Source organism: Pholcus phalangioides, unplaced genomic scaffold (assembly GCF_987345545.1).
Source record: "Pholcus phalangioides strain wild (caught in Gottingen) unplaced genomic scaffold, Ppha-v1.0 ptg000039l_1, whole genome shotgun sequence".
In the NCBI taxonomy this organism is placed as follows: Eukaryota; Metazoa; Arthropoda; class Arachnida; order Araneae; family Pholcidae; genus Pholcus; species Pholcus phalangioides.
The window spans coordinates 17,175,241-17,195,709 of NW_028301625.1; the positions used below are offsets into that span (position 1 = coordinate 17,175,241).

Sequence of the window (20,469 nt, forward strand, 5' to 3'; positions counted from 1 at the left end):
TTTTTCAATTCCGCCAATTTAGAAATGATTCTTATTTTGTTTAACAATATATTATACAGCAGCCATTTCCCCAGTGGTGGTGAGTTTTTTAACTTTTTTTTGCGGAAAATTGAATCCTATGACCACCTGTAAACTATTACAAAGTTTGATAACATTTGGTTCAGTAGTTTTCCTTTTATGGCAATTTCAAAGTGGAACTTTAATTATAAAGACCCTGTATTTGAAAACAATGCATATGAATCAAGTGTAATTTTGTTCTAGAAGGTATCATTATATAGGATTTTCACTGTGGATAGTTCACATGGAGTTAATTTCATATGCATTTAGTGAAAACATTTTTTTTATCCATAATATTTTTGTATTTGTTAATAAAATATAAATTTTTCACCCATAGATAGTCACTGGACAAAAATATAATCAATCTGTGGACTGGTGGTCATTTGGGGTTCTTTTGTATGAAATGCTAACTGGAAGATCTCCTTTTAATGGTACTGACGAGGATGAATTGTTCTGGAGTATATGTAATGAAGAGCCTTCTTATCCACGATTTTTGTCAAAAGAAGCCAAAAGTATTTTAACATCCGTAAGCATCTACTAAAATTATTTATTAGGTGTCACAGCAGTGTTTCCAGCATGAGAAATATAGTAAATGTCTGATATAATGAATACAGCTTATAATGAGAAATCTAAATACACAAGTGCTACCTATTGCTTATAACAAAATCTGTAATACTTTTCCCAGTGATTGTGAGCTTGCATTATAACAGACTACTTCTGTATATGAAATACAGTGTAAGTTATCAATCATCTCCAAATTGAAAAATTTCTGATAAGTTTTAATGTTATCTCAAATTACATTTCTAAGATTTCATTTTAAGAGTTTTTGAAAGGTCTGGAAGCTGTATTAATCTTCAGTTCTATAATTTATAGTTCAAACTATATAATCTGTTCTCTCACTAATGCAAAGGATGTTGGATAATTGAACTATATATTTAGTTTAAGAACAAAATAATTCATCAGTATAATATTTGGTTTTTGTTATAACAACTATTACCTGAGTATCTAGCAGGGTCTGATACTAATCCACTCTGATGGGAAGTCTGTAGATTGCTAATATACATCTGGTTCATATTTATATTGTGAACAAATTTTTCTGCTTTTTTAGTTGCTCATTAAAAATCCAAATGTAAGGCTAGGCATGCCATCATGTCCAGATGGTGAAATAACTCAGCATCAGTTTTTTCAATCCATTGACTGGAACAAATTAGAAAAGAAAGCATTAAAACCACCTTTCAAACCCACTGTGGTAAGTTTAAAAATTTAAATACTAATTAGTTTATTGAATGTTTAATTTCATGCTTGCAAAATTTTTGTTCCGAATTGAATACATATGTACTGTAAAATAACAGATTTAACTGCTCCAGTGTGATTCTTCCAACTGGTTTAAAAGGTGTTTGGTGAACACAAAATGCCCAAATATGAAAAATATTTTTTTTCCATCCATTGCACTGTAAAAAAAATTATATAATCAGCATACTATAATTATACTCTCCAATATAGACAAGATAGAAGCTATCCGCTTCATTTTAAACTGCTGGTCTTTGTCGCCATTACGGAGCTCAAACTTCAACTTGATATCCAACCGCTTACTTCTGACATATCATTTGATTAGGGGCCATTTAAGTATTACGTCAGCAGATTTCTAGCCATTTTTGACCCCCTTGTCAGCAAATTTTCGTTAGCACTTCCTCCTAATGTATCAGATGTACGCGGGGGGGGGGGGGGTTGAAGAGGCTGCTAGTTTCAAGTTTCAATGCTGTTTGAAGGCTAAGAACAGATTTTTTTAAAGAAATTCTTGGCGACCCATCCTCTAAGCCATATATACTAAACCTCTGTCTCACAGGCCAAATGTAGCCCTCAGGGTTCTTTGATGTGGCCCACCACCTCAAACATAATTTAGTAAAAATGAAAAAAGTGACATATTTACAGATGGCTTAAGTGACTCGTGGTACAATGCCACAGCATTTAAGCAGCCTGTGGCACATTTTCAGAAAATTCAAATAGCTGGTGGCACATTTCAAATCACTCAAGTTGGGCCGGCCTGTAGAATGTTCACAGATCACTTGAGTGACCCACAGCAAAGTTCCAGAATATGTAAGCAGTCTGTGGCACATTTAGAGATGGTTTATGTATTTGGCACAGGTTTGGAGCACTTAAGCAGCCCGCACTGCATTTCTACATTACTCAAGTTACCTGTGGGACATTCTCAGATTATTTAAGTGATCTGCAGCATACTTACAGATCATTTGAGTAATGCATGGCACAGTTCCAGAGCACTTAAACGGTCTGCTATATATTTCTAGAACACTTGAGCAGCCCAGACACATTTCCAGCTCACTTGAAGGATCAGCGGGACATTTAGAGATCACTAAAGTGGCTCTATAGAGGACTTATCAATAGGAAGAATGTTAGTTCAGGTACCCACAAACTAGCAAAAGGTTTTTCTCATTTTTGGCTAACTCGGTGAAGATGTCATTAAGGATATTTCATATTTTTATAAAGGTTAATGACGTAAGCATCATTAAATCCCCCTCGTCATCAAACTCTAAATCCCCCTTGATACTTGAATGACCCCCCATAACACTTTACTATTTTAAAAATTCTTCATGTTTTTTTTTAACATTGACACTACCAATATTCTAATCAAATCTTCAATAGCCTCGACCATTCCCAAAAAAATGAAACCCTTCGCATCCACAGATTGTTCCAAATTAATTTCTTTCCTGAAACTATAACAGGTAAGAACAACTTCCCATTAAACATTATTGATTGTGTTACAATTTCAGATTTTATTTGTAATATTAGCTGTCATTTTCGCCAAATTTCACCACATTCTCTTGTATAGGCGCCTGCAAAACAGTATTGAATAAATGAAAAATAAATGTAATTTATACTGCTTATATACATACACACACACATGCATGCAGGGTGCGTAGCAAACGGGGTTATTACATTTTACTGGAGAACCGTTGATCCTTGAGGTATACTTCCGATTAGAAAAAGTTGTCAAATAACGTTTAGTACTCAGATATGTCATTCATGTTGCAAGGGGTTATATAGTTATTAAAATAAAAAATTAACTTTTCATACAGTCCCAAAAGTGTATCCCAAATCCTGATTAGAAAGGTTTACCCCGTCTCTCCTGATGCTAACAAAAATTCCATGTTTCTAAGTGCAATATTCACTGAGATATTTGAATTCCAAAAATGGAGAAAATTTAGAAATAAAAGCAGTGTTAAATGTGGGTAAAACGGTTTTTCCACAATTGGAACTGTTTTTTCCTAACTTTTCTGTTTTTTGAATTCGAATATCTCTGTGAATATTGTACATAGAAACATTGAGTTTGTTTTGTTGGCATCAGGAGAGACAGGGCAACAACTTTTTAATTAGGTTTTGGGGTACACAGGGACTATAAAAAGCTATTTTTTTTTATTTTAATAACTGCACAACCCCTTGAAACATGAATGATGTATCTTAATACCACACGCTATTTGGAAACTTCTGCTAATTGGAAGTATACCTCTAGGATTAGTTTGCTATGCACCCTGTATAATATACTCATTTTTTTAGTCTTTACTCATTTTATATATATATATATATATATATATCAATCAAATACTAGTTTCCTGAAAAAATTGTATGGACTGAAAAAGGATTTTTTTATAGAATGTTTTTTCTAAAATTGTAGAATACATATTTTGCAGAATGTGTGTAAAATAAATTTAGGCCTTTTCTCTCTTCCCCTCAAAGATTTAATGCGCTATAAATGATTAATACATCTTAATGTTTTCTTTTATGCCTCACTTGCAGAAAATGCACATTCCATATAGCTTATTACAGAAAATTTATGCATCTATTTGGTTTTTTTAATTTATAAACCAATTTTCATTCTTGATATTCAGAAATATGCTGGTGATACAAGCAATTTTGACAGTAGCTTCACTATGGACACTGCAACACTTACACCAATTGATCCTGATATTTTGCAATCAATGGACCAGGAACAGTTTAAAGGTTTCTCTTACACAAATCCAAATATAACTGGATGATTACCTGGGGAAATCATTCAGCACATAATATCAAGAAAGAAAAGAGTTGAGAATTTAATCTTATGAGTCTCTTATCATTTAGTTTTGGCTGTCAAGTGTTGATGGAAGATTTGTTCTGTCATAATGTAAATTTTTTTTTTGGTATGAAAAATGAGATGTGTGTATATATATATATATATACTGCATGTAAATAATCTGTAGGAATATTAAACTCTTAATTTCTACATGGTAGTTTAATTTTCATTTCACATGTATGAACCTCGTATAAGAATTTCATGATATGAATGTGTTTTATTCACTTCAAGTTTTCATTGATTCTTTTTGTTTATTTATGTGTTTTTATATTTGCGTTGATTGAAACTGTCATTTTGAATGTTGGTTTATTTACCAAGTTTTTATAGTTTCCCCCCCCCCCTTACAAAGTGTGGTAGGTTTAAAACAGCAGGTATAAATTTAAAAAGTGTTTGTGCATGTTTTTTTAAGTATCGGCAAGTTAAGAACATATAATTGATTTTTTGGAAACTTTTGCTAGTAAGATATTTAAATTATCAAAAAAGTGTGTTCATAAGATACGTTCTTTTAATTGATGATAAAATTATATCATGACTGAAAAAATTTCATAAGTGTTTGTACATTTTTTATTGATTAGTAAATGAGATTTAGCATTAATATATATCAAAATGATAGTATATATTTTCTGTACATAGTTTTATATTCACAAGTAATTGTTATGAATCATGTATAAAGATTCATTGAAAGAAACAATGAACTTTTTAAAAAAATCCCAAGTGTCTGAAATTAAGTGTTTCAATACTAACATTAGCTAATTAAATTTGTATAAGGCTGGGATTACACTATAAAAGTTTTGTAAAATTGCTTTTATAAAACCTGAAAAAACAACCAATAAGCATATTGGTTACTTTCAAGTCTTATAAACGTACCTTTACTAAACTTTTATAGTGTAATCCCGGCCTAAGGCATTGATGTTACTTTGTTCTGATTAGAAATACTCAATTATTTAGAGTTGTCTGTGCAATTCTTTTTAATAAGACATGTAAGAAATATAGGGCAGATTAGCTAATAGAACAGTTACTAGTATTTTTCAAGCAGCAATTTTAAAAATATTTGGAAGCTTGTTTTATTCATGTGTTGGATTATGCCAAAATCACCAGTGACCTATGCATTAACGGGTTTAGGATATTAGCTGTCTTTGCCTAATAAAACTAATATTTGTTACCGAAATCTTCAGTGTAGTTTTCAAGTTTCATGCTCTGGTAAAAATTCCTGCTAAGTAAATTATATTGTTTATGTGGGTGTATCCATATTTTGTTTTTTAAAATTTTTCTCATGGTGGTATTTTATTGCCGATGAGAAAAAAAAAACTATTTTCATTTTAATGAAATATTCAAAAAATTTTCAGATTTGCATCAAGCATCTATCCATTCATTGCTTTACATTGTTTGCAGATTTCAGTTTTTTGAGATCTAGTTAATCACAAAGGTGGTGCAAAAAAAAAAAAATTCACGTGCAACCGAAAAAATACTATTTCAAAAACATGTAGATGTAAATACAGGAAAATTTCAAAGTGATTATTATAAGTTGAGCTAAACATTTCCAGTGAAAATAATTGAGTGCTGTGCTGCTTCAAAAGAAAATTGTTCAAATTATAGTAAAGGTCAAAATCTGGAAAAAAGGGTAAGGACACACTGGGAAATTTTATGCACAAAACCATTTTAATAACCAAGAAAATCTCCCCCTTTCTCTCAATTCTTTATCATTATGGATGTCATTGATAGAGATAAGTCATAAATAACTTACTGCGGAATCATCTAAGCCTGTTTTATTGTTGCCATAAGGCCCTGTTTATTTCCATACTGCGATACCATTTCTATACACTTGTACCAAACTGTCCCCACAAGAGTTCTGTACAGGATTCAGATTACAACTTCTGGCTGTCCAGTCAACTTGTTCCACCGAATTGACTTCAAACCAAGACTATAGACTTTGAAACATGTATAGAAGCATTGTCCAGTTAAAACAAATACTGTCTAGAAGTTATATAAAAGGTGCCTCAGGTAGTGTAGATTTTCTTCCAGAAATGTCTGTTTTTCAGTTCATTTTGTAGCTTATGAATGCGATTGGAATTTTTCCTTGGGATGCCAAACCATCAGTTATCCCCGCCCAATTCAGGGGCGGATCCTGGGTGATGTGTTGAGGGCTATTTTTTTACAGTTTAAGGTGTCGATTGGTGACACTCAACCAGGCACCAAACATACTTAAAATATAAAAATTAATATTGAAAAAATAATTATATATTGAAAAAAATAATTATATATTGAAAACTTAATTTAGGTTAAATTTAATTTTTAATTAAAATGTAATTTTATTAAAATTGAAATTTAATTTTTTTAAAAATTTAAAGTGGCTAAAAATTAAAACTAAATTAAAATTTATATTCATAAAAATTATTTTTTTCAATAAGCAACACTTATTTAAAAAATTCCTTTGCAATAGCTTATGTTGCAACTAATGAATTAGCTGTATTTGACAATAAAGTTGAACGTATTTGCCGGTCGTAAAAAAATGTGCGCCGAAAAAGTTTGAGGGAGCAGACTGAATAACGTGTTATATTTATAAACATTGTAAGGAATTCTATTTTTTACCAGATAAAAAATTATATTAACACAGTATCAAGTGCAATTGTACAAATAAATGAAAACTTCGCAGATGAAAAGAGCAGAATATCAAAAACAAAGAATTATTATTTATAAATGTTCCTAGAATCCCCTATTTGCTACTTCCTCCTTTTTTGCTCGATAAAAATTAAAGCTCACTGTTAACCGAACAAAACAATGCTCACAAATAAAAAATTTTTGTTGGCCTCAGGAGAGGAAGTGCAACAACTTTTTAATTGGGTTTTTGAGGACAGGCTGCCCGTATAAAAAGTTTATTTTTTATTTTAATAACTATACAACCCCCTTGCAACGTGAGTGACGTATATCTGAGTTTTATACGTTATCTGGATAATTTTTCTAACAGGAAGTATGCCACACTAGGGTCAACGGTTCGCCAGTAAAATGCAGCAAGGAGAATTTAATAACCACCCTGTATATTCAGAAATAATTCGCGGTATGTGTGGATCTCTGTTTTTAATTTTGATCAAAAAGAATTTTCAAAAAATACGCATTCGTTTCTCAGCCCCCCCCCCCCTGATAAATTAGTTATAGAGGGCCTCAGCACCAAGCTCGTGACGTCACTGAAGGCCATCTCACATAGTCATGCAGTGGCGTCGGAGCTGTGGGTGCTCGAGCACCCACAGAATTGATTCAAAAATCGAAATTTCCTACATGAATCTCAAGATGGGCACCCACAGATTCGAAACGCTTCCGACGCCCTTGTAGTCATGTATATATTAGGCCGACGCATGCGCCATCTTTACCCTTTTTTGTAGCATATCCAATGGCTATAGGTGAGATGGCCTGCAGTGGCGTCACAAGCTTCGGAGGCAACACCTTCTAAAGCAGAAAGCCTCCGCGTGAAGCTTTGACGTCACTGAAGTCTCCATTTCATCTAGCCATTGAATAAAGCAGTCTGACGTATGCGAAATATTTACTTTTTTTGCAGTATATTCAATGGCTATAGGTGAAATGAACAACTTCAGTGACGTCACGAGTTTCGCGCGGAGGCCGCCTTCTATACAAGAATACAAATACAACGCCACAACAGGCAAATTGCCCAACGAGGTGGCTGACTTAAGAACACCATGGATCCCCGAGCCATTTTTTTTTTGGAGGCCCTATCTACTACTGCTACACCACACCCCCCCCCCCCCGGTCTGGGCAGGTCTTTTAAAGAGGTGGTACTAGGACGATTGTATAAGCATATGTAGAGTAGTAAGCTCACAAACCTAAGTGCAGAATTGGCTATAAAAGCAGTAGTTGTCAGTTCGTGTAATTAACTCTCGTGTTCATGAAATTACCGACACGCGACATAAATGAAAAAGTAAACGGAGTCCATTCTTATCATTGTGTAATACTCTACCTAATTTCTAAACGGTTAAGTTACTTCCAATCAGGGCCGCAAATAGTTGCTTGGTCATTCGGGGCAAGAACTAATTTTGACACCCCGTTGTAATGTGGACGGAGAGGTTAAAGTGTGGAAATTTTGTCCCCTCTGGTCCGGCGCCCGGGGCACCATATCCCCCATAGTTGAGGCCTTGTTTCCAATTACAAAATCAGTTACAAATGGAAAGAGATTAATTGGCGAAGTAATATAAATAGAAGAAAAAGCAACACGTAGATCACAATCTTATTTTCATTTACATCAACATCACATTTTCGTAAATCGGACTTTGAACATGGTCAAGAAATTTTACAGAGATGCTAATTCTAGAACAATGGAATAATGTAGCAGCGCTAAGATCAATTATACAAGGTTCATAGGAAACGGGGGGTGTGGCATTTTGCTGGTGAACCGTTGATCATAGAGAGGTATACTTCCAATTAGAAAAAGTTTCCAAATAACGTGTAGTACTCAGATATGTCATTCCTGTATCGTAGGGGTTGTATAGTTACCAACATAAAAAATAAGTCCCCGTGTGCCCCAAAACCCAATTACAAAGTTGTTTGCCTGTCTCTTCTGATGCCAACAAAGAAAATTCCATGCATCCAAGTGCAATATTCACTGAGGTATTCGAAAAACGAAGGGAAGTATGGAAAAAAACAGCTCGAAATGCGGATAAACCGTTTTACCCGCATTTAACGCTTTTTTTTTTCCTCCAAATTTTCACTTTTGAATTAAAAGTGTTAATTCATTATTTTTTTATTTTGAAAAAGCAGATTAACCCAATTGACAGGAAATATTTGAAATTCGATTTTGATTTGAATGAAATATTTTTCAAAGTCGTGTTTGAAAAATCAACTTCAGGGTTCGTGACACCTCTTAAATGAAAAATTATCGCTAACAATTTTGAGATGAGATGTTTTTCCGGTTGCAATTTAAAAATTTTGGAATATCAAGGTCGGGATTATACACTACAAGTATTACACAATGATAAGAATGGACTCCGTTTACTTCATGAAAGTTCATTTATAAATTTGAAAAATTCAACCAATAAGATTATCGGTTACATTCGCGAAAATGTAACTAATAAACTTATTGGTTGAATTTTTTGAGTTTTATAAATGAACTTCTAGGAAACTTTTATAGTGTGATCCCGGCCTAAGGCCAGTATTACACTATAAAAGTTTGATAAAAATTCTTTTATAAACCTTGAAAAATGCAACGAATAAGCACATCTGTTACATTCGAGCGAACTTCACTGATCCGCCTATTGGTTGCATTTTTCAAGTTTTATAAAAGTACTTTTACCAGTAATGCTGGTATATAATACCTTTTATAGTGTAATGCCGGCCTAAGGGTAAGTTGACACTCATATATCAAGTTGAGCAACAAGTCACAGAATAACGTGTTACTTCATATATGAGTACACACTCCAAGTCCAAGTCGCTGAACACGTCTACACTCATATACATAGTCACAACACGTGTTTTGCAATGTGTTCTGCGACATGTTGTGCAACAATCGCAGAACAATTCTGCAACAATTTGGTGTTCCGCAAATTCCTGTAGACAAAATAGCCGGTTTTTTGCATGGGCGGAGATACGCCCCCCCCCCCCCCCCCCCCCAGCGTCAAAGGTGAAGTTGACTGATCTAATGTATATATGAATTGACATCATCATCGTGCCCCCCCCCCCCAGACTTCCAAGTCTATCTCCGCCTATGGTTTTTTGTAATCCATTTCGGATGGAAAACTTGCAACAAGTCGCGCAACATTTCGCGGAGTTAAATTGATATAGACGGGGATGAGATGGAGGGCCCTGATAGGGCCCGGGAGAGAGAGAGATGAATCCTGTGTTTTTTATCTCTTTTTTTTTTTTTCATGTAATACAAATACTAAAAGGCCACAACAGGCAAAATGCCCAACGAGGTGGCTGAGACGAAGATAGCCATAACAAGTATGGATAATACACAATACACAAATGTCATATATTATTAAAATATAGCAACACAAAAATGCAATCACAAAAATTATAAACAATATATACAGGGATTAGACAAAATGTGAACACCTGTGCAAAAAACAACACTCGAGGGAACCTGTCGTATACGACCTCTAGTGTGGAAGAGTTCCACTTAGTGGGCGATAATGTGCACACATCAGTCTAGTCGTAGCAGTGTAGCGTTTGGATGCGATGTAAACTGATGAGCCAAAAAAAACTGGTACAAGCATGTGTATGCAAATAAAGAGATATGGAACCAATCAGAGTACGGCGCTGCGGTCGGCAATGCCTATATAACACAACAAGTGTCTGGCATAGTTGTTAGATCGGTTACTGCTGCTACAATGGCAGGTTATCGAGATTTAAGTGAGTTTGAACGTGGTGTTATAGTCGGCGCACGAGAGATGGGACATAGCATCTCCGAGGTAGCGATGAAATTTGGATTTTCACGTACGACCATTTCACGAGTGTACTGTGAATATCGGGAATCCTGCGGCCGGAAAAAGATCATGCAAGAACGGGACAGACGTGCAACCCTTCCGCAAATTGCCGCAGATTTCAATGCTTGGCCATCAACAAGTGTCAGCGTGCGAACCATTCAACGAAACATCATCGATATGGGCTTTCGGAGCCGAAGGCCCACTCGTGTACCCTTGCACGACACAAACCTTGACGCCTCGCCTGGGCCCGACAACACCGACATTGGACTGTTGAGGACTGGAAACACGTTGCCTGGTCTGACGAGTCTCGGTTCCAATTGCTTCGAGCTGATGGACGTGTACGGGTATGGAAACAACCTCATGAATCCATGGACCCTACATGTCAACAGGGGACTGTTCAAGCTGGTGGAGGCTCTGTGATGGTATGGGGCGTGTGCAGTTGGCGTGATATGGCACCCCTGATACGTCTTGATACGACTCTGACAGGTGACAGGTACGTAAGCATCCTGTCTGATCACCTGCACCCATTCATGTCCATTGTGCATTCCAACGGACGACAATTTCAGCAGGACAATGCGACACCCCACACGTCTAGAATTGCTACAAAGTGGCTCCAGGAACACTCTTCTGACTTTAGGCACTTCAGCTGGCCACCAAAATCCCCAGACATGAACATTATTGAACATATCTGGGGTGCCTTGCAACGTGCTGTTCAGAAGAGATCTCCACCCCCTCTTACTCCTACGGATTTATGGACAGCCCTGCAGGATTCATGGTGTCAATGACCTCCAGCACTACTTCATACAGTAGTCGAATCCATGCCACGTCGTGTTGCGGCACTTCTGCGGGCTCGCGGGGGCCCTACACGATATTAGGCAGGTAACCAGTTTTTTTGGCTCTTCAGTGTATATTGGGGCGTTAAAACTTCGTTATGGCTGACCTCACAGATTTCGAAAGATGCATGATTGTTGGAGCCCGTCTTGCCGGGGGCCACGGTAATGAAAACGGCCACTCTTGTTGGTGTCAGGAGAAGTACTGTGTCGATGGTAATGACAGCCTATAGCAAACAGGGAAAGACATCATCTACCAAGCATAACAGTGGCCGAAAGTCGAAGATGGTTGATAGACCCAGAAGGGTTTTGAAGCGGATTGTGGCCAGAAAGCACGAGATAACAGCATCCCAGATAACATCTGAGATGAACACACATCTGCAGGAAGGTGTATCGACAAAAACTATCCGACGTGAACTGCATGCAGCAAACATACAAGGTAGAGCGACTATTCCAAAATCATTGGTGACACCATGCAATGCCTTGAAACGACGAACATGGTGTCACGAACATAAGAATTGGACACAACAACAATGGGAGAATGTCATCTGGTCAGACGAATCGTCGTTCACATTAATAAAGACTAACGGACGTGTTTACGTTTGGAGAACGCCAGCACAAGCCTATGACGTTGATTATCTCCTTCCTACTGTTAAGCATGGAGGGGGATCAGTGATGCTGTGGGGCGCGATGTCTCACCGTGGTCTCGGCCCACTTGTCCTGGATGGGCGGGTTAATGCAGCGGTTTATGTCAGTATTCTGGCTGACCATCTTCATCCAATGGTGCAATATTTGTTCCCTGATTCTCGACCTGTGTTCCAAGAAGATAATTCGCCCGTTGACATGAACACCGTGATGAACTGCAACACCTAGTGTGGCCCGCTCGGTTCCCATATCTTAATATAATTGAACCTTTGTGGGGTATTTTGCAGGCCAAAATGTGCAGTAGGTTTTCACCTCCAAAGACGTTCTGAATTAGTGGCGTTTTTGCAGGCTACGTATACCTGTGACTGTTGTGCATGACTTGTATTTGTCCATCCCACGACGGATACAAGCTGTAATTAATGAAAAAGGAGGGCCAACAGCCTATTAATAAAGATTTTGTCTCATTTCACAGGTGTCATATTATTTTGTCCACCCCTTGTATATATACATGATAAAATATTATACGATGCCCATAAAATGTATTTATCGTTGTCTTATTCTAAGTATGGATAGCTTCTCGATTTACCCCGACATGTTATTGTATTTTTTTTTAATGTGTCAATTGTGTTACAATTTACTACCTCCGGGGGTAAGCCATTCCATTTATTAACAACCCTATTAGAGAAAAATTCCCTGCGACACCATAACCTAGAATTGTTCTTTACCAAACGATACTGGTTTCCACTTGTAAAAGCAGTTGGTTTACTGCGAATTAATAAATCATGGTCCATCGTATACATACTGTTGAAAATTTTGAACACTTCGATCATATCTTCCCGACATCTGCCGTTCATCCAATGTAAATATATTCAAAAAATGAACTCTTTCTCTTCATAACTCAAGCCGCATGTGTTAACGAGAGCACGCGTAGCCCTTCTCTGCATCCCTTCAACCAAGTCTATGTCTCTCCGTAGGTATAGTATAAAAATGTACTATGGAACTGTCCGCACAGGATCGATTTTTTTGATTTGATTTTGATTGCACACAAGATTTGACATTTGGGAGCACAAGAATCTATCTCTTCCAGAGAAAAATTTTGAGTTACCAACCTTCAAAGAGCACTTTAAATTAACAGAAATTGATTATTTTAGCCTGCAAAGGTGTTTTCTTTTGATATTTTAATTATTTTTTCTACAAAATTATTCGAAAATGTTTTCATTTTCTGATCGTAGAAGTGATCGTAATGTGCCCCTCTCCCATGTCCCTCCATGCATAACCCTATGACTAGGTTTGCACTGATTCTGTCGGGAAATCACCTAATATATAGTTACGCCTGTATCTACACTAGTGTTTCCTATAGTGAGCAATATCGCTCTTTGTGGGAGGATATAATAGTTACGGATGTACACTATAGGACATCGCTCAAGGTCGATGAGAAAGAACATTTCTGGAGGTGGGGAAGCGATGAACATAAAAGTTTAGAGAAACTATGATCTGCATAATGATTGGCGTACGTAAAGAGGGGTGGGTTATAACCCTCCTTCTTCAAACCAAGATTTTAGTGTTATTTTTATGGAAAAAACATAATCTCCCTTTTTCCTTTAGAACAAAAAAAAAATTGAAACCCCCCCACTTTGAGAAAACCCTTCCTACGCATATGTGTATAAGCCATCTTTATGCAAAACTTTTGGACATCGGTGTATACCTACCACTACAGGGCAAAGCCCTAACGAGGCGTAAGCTTAAGAACAAACTTAATATACGGTAAGGGGCCCAAATATCGCCCACTTAAGCCATTATTTCAGTCAGAGGACTAATCCATGTGCAATTTGTCTAAAACTAGTTCTAATCTATTATCTAGACTGTTATCCAAAAATTACTGCATTACAACTATATAACACATAATTTTAACACATACAAAAAATTTTTTTTTCGACCTCGGTATTTTTCTTGTTAAAAAAAAAGTGTTCCTAATATCGCCTGCATCTAAAATGGGTTGAAATAAAGTTTAATTTATGTTATGATTATACTTTCTTTAATAAATGGGAAAATTAAGACTCAACAAAATTGAAAATAATACAAGACAGCTTTTAGAAATATAGTTGGCATACGCTTTTAACACTATTCCTAAATACAACATCAAAATAAAAAAAATTACTTAGAAGCATTCTATATATACACAAACGCATAACTTTTTATTTTCTTTGCTTTCCTGTTATCTCATTTTTCAAATACAAATACAACGCCACAACAGGCAAAATGCCCAACGAGGTGGCTGAAAGTGAGGTGGCTACAGTTTTCTTTGTGCCCACCTTCAATGCATTGTGGAATGCTTACTGTGTAACCAGCTTTGGTTGGCACCAACATATTTCCTAGCGACGCTTAACAAAAGATTTACTTAATTCTTACGTCATTTCGTTAATCGCAATTGGTGTAGTGGTTGACGCAAAGAATTCTATCACCGATGGTTAAGCGTTCGAATTTCACTCAGGTGAGCTGTCACTTTTATACAAATACAAATACAACGCCACAACAGGCAAAATGCCCAACGAGGTGGCTGAGAAAAAGATGCCCATAAAAATATGCATGTCATATATTTCAAAAATAATCCAATTAAAAATGCAATTAACAAAAAATTATAAACAACATATACACGTGATAAAATATTATACAATGCCCATAAAGAATACTTATGGTTGTCTTATTCTAAGTATGAATAGCTTCTCAATTTACCCCAACATGTTTATAGTATTTCTTTTTAAACGTGTCAACTCGGTTACAATTTACTACCTCCGGGGGTAAGCTATTCCATTTATTAACAACCCTATTAGAGAAGAATTCCCAGCGACACCATAAATTTGCATTTTCCCTCACCAATCGATACTGGTGTCCCCTTGTAAAAGCAATCGATTGGTACTAAGCACAGAGTTAGAATAATATAGAGAGCGCGCGAGGGGTTACAATGTGAAGCAAAGATCCGGAGTCATGTGACTCCGGTCAAAAAGCTGGTCAGGGAATCTCGCTGGCAATGCTTTCTGTATGGCTATTCGTATGACGATCTACACGTGCTGTCTTATTTTTTATTAGAATGGACAACACTTGCGCAGCTTTCGGATGTTCTGAACGGTTTAGGAAAGGGGGACGAGTATCCTTTCACAAAGGAATACTTTTTTGCTTATTCCCCTTCTTATAAATTAAAAATTGCAATATTAAATTGACGATTCAATTGATTTCTGACGTATTCGCAGTTTTTAACAATTCCATTTTGGATTTAATTCAATTAAAGTTCCAAGTTTTGGTAAAATTCAAATGTCATGAGCCATTATTAAATGTTTTAATAGAATTTTTGGTAATAAATGATTGAAGTAATGAGTTTTATTAACTTTTAACTGAAGTATACGTCTCCGCACGATTTGGCGAGATTTGGCGAGTTAGTTAGTTTATTCGAGTTTCGCTCAACTTGAAGATAATATGCTTTTCAGAATGAGGAATTTATGGCAAATATTTTATTTAAATAAAATGTAATGAAAACTCACCCTCTAGACAATGGCAGTTTTGCATAAAAATGTATAACTACCTCTAAAAATAGTATTTTTACCTCTCTTCACGCCTGAGATAAAACTATTACAGAAAAGAAATTTTTTTATTGATTAATTTGCGTTTGTGTTGTATATGAAATTGCCGTCAAACAAGAAAATCAATTAATTAATTGATTAATTAATTTTCAGTCAATTCTTTATTAGGACCACCTGAGTTAATATCTGACGTCACTATGTGTACCTCAGATGTTAACTTGAAGAAGGAATCATTCTAAAAACTACTTAATGCCTATAAAAAAAAATGAAGATTCACATATGTATACTTCTGGAGCGAAGAGGTTACACATATGTCACATGTAACATACATTTACGTACTCTAAATTATTACATATACACGCTACACGAAATTTCATTTCTTATAATTTAGAAAAGTACTAACGATGAGGTATTGCAATTTTCTTGAAAAATTCATTTTATTCCTGAAATATTATGTAAGTGTTTACATTTTTGTGTGATAAGGTTATAAAAGGTTTTTCAAGAAAATGTTGAAAATGAAACTTTTGCTTATTATTTAAATATTTCATGACTAAATATATGGTATGAGTGTGAATGTGTTACATTACATAACATAATATGATGCATTATAATTATATACTCAAAATAAATGTATGATTAGAGTAATTTTAATGTTCTTGGAAGATAATTTTACATAGATAATATTACATAAACATACAACAATAAATTATGTTTTAAAAACCCCTAGTTAAAATAAATTTTCGAAATTAAAAGTGGCAAAGTGAATGAGAAGATAATATTTAAAAATATAAATGAAATAGGCTGTATATATAAGAGATAGGTTATATATATATAATAAGATTTAAAAACTCAAAAGTCTTAAATTATTAGGAATTACCCCTTTTGGGAAATAAAAAAATTTCGTTTTTCAAATCCCACATTCCCTAAATATTTTAGAAAGGAATGAATGAAATTCATAACAAATGAAGGAAAATTTTCATCAACTCGATCGAGTCAAATTTTGTTACAACATCCTAGCATTAACACGAAATCACTATGTTCTGCGAAAACGAGCCAAATGTAATAGCGCAGAACCTGTTCTTTCCCCGACAATACTGCTCATCTTTTCTTCACGTTCGACAAGTTTTATGAATAGCGTGCGCTGTCTATTATATCTTTAGTCTATGATACTAAGCAGTCGGGTGTACTAAAAGTTCATGGTCCATCCTATCCATCACATTGAAAATTTTGAACACTTCGATCATATCTCCTCGACACCTGCGTTCATCCAATGTAAACATATTCAAAAAATGAAGTCTCTCTTTATAACTCAAGCCCCGTGTGCCAATAAGGACACACGTAGCTCTTCTCTGCACCCCTTCAACCAAGGCTATGTCCCTCTGTAGGTATGGTCTCCAAAACCTTACAGCATACTCCAGTCCAGAACGAACTAAGCCTCGAAAAAGCGGGAGAATGACTTTAGGAGAACACGAAGAGACCTTTTTGAAAATGAAACCGAGCATTCTATTCGTTTTTTTGACCACCACTGAACAATGTTCAGAAAACCTAAGCCGCTGGTCAATGAGAATTCCCAAATCAGTGACCCTAGTTGCATCCGGGATAGTCACACCATTCAACTCGTAAGAGAACCGTGGGTTGTTCGAACCAAAATGAGCGACCATGCACTTATCAACGCTAAACGCCATGCTCCATTCATTTGCCCATTCTGCAATCCTGTTATGTTGTTCTGGAGCAACTCCCTATCGCATTGATTCCCGATTACCCCCATTAGCTTCACATCATCTGCGAATTTGCTAGTAATCCCATCGATACCCCTATCGAGTTTATCAATGAAAAGTGAAAAAAGTATGGGGGCCAAGGATACTTCCTTGAGGAACTCCACTTGTGACGCCTGTCCAACCAGAGAAATACCCGTTCACCATAACTCGTTGTGACCTATCTCTTAACCACGATTCTATCCAATTCAGCAAGTTGCCCCCAATTCCAATCTCGTGTAAACCTTCAAGAGTTTACCATGCTGGACCCGATCGAATGCCTTCTGGAAATCAAAGTAAACAACGTCTACATTTTTGCTCTTACCCAAAGCCTTAGTCACGTGATCATAGAAGCAAAGGAGGTTAGTTACACATGACTTCCCCTTCCTGAACCCATGCTTATTATCCGACAATACATTATTCTTGTCTATCCACTTCACAAACTGCCTTTTGATGATAACTTCCAAAATTTTCGAGATGGAGCTCGTCAAACTCACTCGACGATAATTGGACGCAGCTTCTCTACTACCCTTCTTAAATATCTGAACAACATTAGCAAGTTTCCAATCCCTTGGGAGGATACCCTCAGCAACACTACTTCTGTATATCTGTGCGACTGGCCCCAACAATTCATTAGCACATTCCCTGAGGACCCTGGGATAGATATCATCTGGTCCTGGTGCTTTGCTTGCACATACATTTCTTAGAAGATTTAGGACCTCCACCTCTTCTACTTGAATATCGTCGAGGGTTTTATTACCCCATGCAACACCCGTATATCGAATATCATTATCTGCATTAAAAACCGACGCGAAAAAGTCATTGAAAGCACTACACATGCCTACATTGCTCTCTAACCTAGAGACTCCTATCGAGAGGGGGCCAACTGTCCCCTTACATCCATTATTGACGTATCGAAAAAATGATTTTGGGTCAGAGCCAATGTTATCCGCCAACCTAGATTCAACTTCCTTTTCACTATCCCTTATCGCTCTCTTCAACACTCTTCTTTTATCAGTAAACAATGATAGGTCACCTCGTCCACTTTTATACTCTCTGAATGCTCTTTTCTTTTCAAGATAAAGGTTACGCACGCTATTCGTGAACTATAGAGGGTACGATGTACAAACACGCTTTTTTCGAACAAAGGGTATGACGTCGTGCAAAACAGAGGACAGCTTCGTACTAAATTCTTCCCATTGACTTACCACCCCTACTGATTCCAACCGGTCTTTGAAAACTTCCGCTAACCTTCTTCTCAAAACATCAAAGTTAGTTCTCCGAAAACAAGGAATCAGTCTTTCGTTATCAACCTTACTCGAGGAAACGTTACAGTGAAATCTGACTATACTATGATCACTGGGAGAAAACTCTTCTCCCACCTAAACATGTTCAACAAGATCCTCAGAACTAGTAAGAACTAAATCCAAAATAGCAGTACCCTTAGTGTGGCTTCTGATACAAAAAATTTCCGAGCACCAACTTAAGAAAGTCTCTTTCATACTGATCTCTAGATGAAAGGTTCTCCCAATCAATACCTGGGTAATTGAAATCCCCTAGTATGAGAACCCGTTTACGCTTACACATAAATTTCATCATGCAATTTGGCGATGTTGTTTGGATCCCTATTTGGTGGATTGCAACAAACCCCAACAATAAGTTTATGACGCCTTTTGTTCTCAAGCTCAACCCATATAGTTTCAATATCACTTCTCTGCACGTTATACTCTCTAGCCTTCAAACATGATTTCACGTATATCAACACTCCACCCCCTTTCCTATCAGATCTATTTCTCAAAAAAGTATCGTATCCTGAGATGTGTAAGAAAGATTCATCCCCATCGTTTGCCCAAGATTCTCTAATGATTATAAGATCCAGGCCCTCCACAATCATCATAGTTTCTAAAAAAATCTTTCTTATTACCCAAGCTCCTGGCATTTATTACCACACATTTTAATTTGCCCGGTGATTTAGTATGAATCGAGAAGCCATCCAAGTCAGAGGTGGGTAATTCCCCGTCAGTACTGATGTGATTATCATTAACTAACCCGCATTCCCGACTACGTGGTCTGGGAGTGAAAAACCTAACCTAAGACTATCGTAAACCTCCCAGACCCCCCCTTTTATTTAGATGGATCCCATCCGAACGAAGCCACCTATCGGTAAATGTGGGAAGCTCCAAGAACATGACCCCAAGTGAGGAGCAAATGTCCTTTAGGCCTATATTGAATTGGTGGATCCTACTCCTATACCCCCTACTATCCCTTTGCAGCACTGGAATCACTGCCACATCTGAACCCCCCCCCCCCAGCGGATAATAGTAAATCCCGGTACTCTGACAGAGACTCACTAATATTCGCTCCTACCTGATTCGTTCCCACCCACAGAATCACCCGCAATGGCAACTTTCGACGATGAAAAACGTCTCGAACGTTGCCAATCCTTCCCCAGGAAGACAACAGCGCTCGAAACCCCGAAAATCCCTACACACTCTGTTACCAAGTTCCCTAACCATACAATCGCAGATGATTAAACCCCTATCACTCATACCTCATCCACGACCTTCCATTCGCCCTCTAAACTGCCGTTGTTCGTGGAGATTGCTTATTCATCAACAGGTGGCTCGACGACCAGCGGCTCCGTTATAACCGGGCCCTCTAGCACCCTAACTTTTTCCCGTAAAGCTTCGAACTCGAGTTCCAGAATTGCCGTATCCAAACACCCTTTACAATTGAAACTATCAGCTACTATACCCCTAGATCAGGGAAACCTCCCGTCGCAAGCTCTACACAACACTAGTCGAGGTCGAGGCATACTAACACTATTGCTAAAGCTAGATAATAATAATAATTAAAAATAGGAAAATGAGAAACGTTAACAGGAAATTAAAATAATGTAAAATACATTACTATGCGAAATATACGTAAGAGATTGTACGAAAAAATTACGTAAAATAGAATGCTCAACACTAAATCACGGAGAAAAAAATATGTATATATATAAAGAATACAGCACACTCTAAAAAAAGTATTAAGCTACAAAGTACAATTTAT

General features: G+C 36.6%; 1 protein-coding gene and 1 long non-coding RNA gene across 11 annotated transcripts in view; one reads left to right on the plus strand and one right to left on the minus strand.

Moving 5' to 3' along the window:
* LOC149065635 (putative protein kinase C delta type homolog) overlaps window positions 1-4,275 on the plus strand; it is an 83,225-nt gene extending 78,950 nt beyond the window's left edge. For all 9 annotated transcript variants that reach the window (XM_089253959.1, XM_089253961.1, XM_089253957.1 and 6 more), the window contains 3 exons: window positions 395-583; window positions 1,166-1,306; window positions 3,963-4,275. In XM_089253959.1, coding sequence (XP_089110085.1) covers window positions 395-583; window positions 1,166-1,306; window positions 3,963-4,109 — 477 coding nt within the window. In that variant the 3' untranslated portion in view covers window positions 4,110-4,275. The remainder of the gene's footprint in view (window positions 1-394; window positions 584-1,165; window positions 1,307-3,962) is intronic.
* LOC149065636 (uncharacterized) overlaps window positions 1-20,469 on the minus strand; it is a 94,562-nt gene that overhangs the window by 38,291 nt on the left and 35,802 nt on the right. Inside the window, exon 3 of one of the 2 annotated variants that reach the window (XR_016195637.1) lies at window positions 1,055-1,254. This is a non-coding gene — a long non-coding RNA (uncharacterized LOC149065636). Of the gene's footprint in view, window positions 1-588; window positions 1,255-20,469 lie in introns of those variants that run through there. The other variant, XR_016195636.1, reaches the window with a different exon arrangement.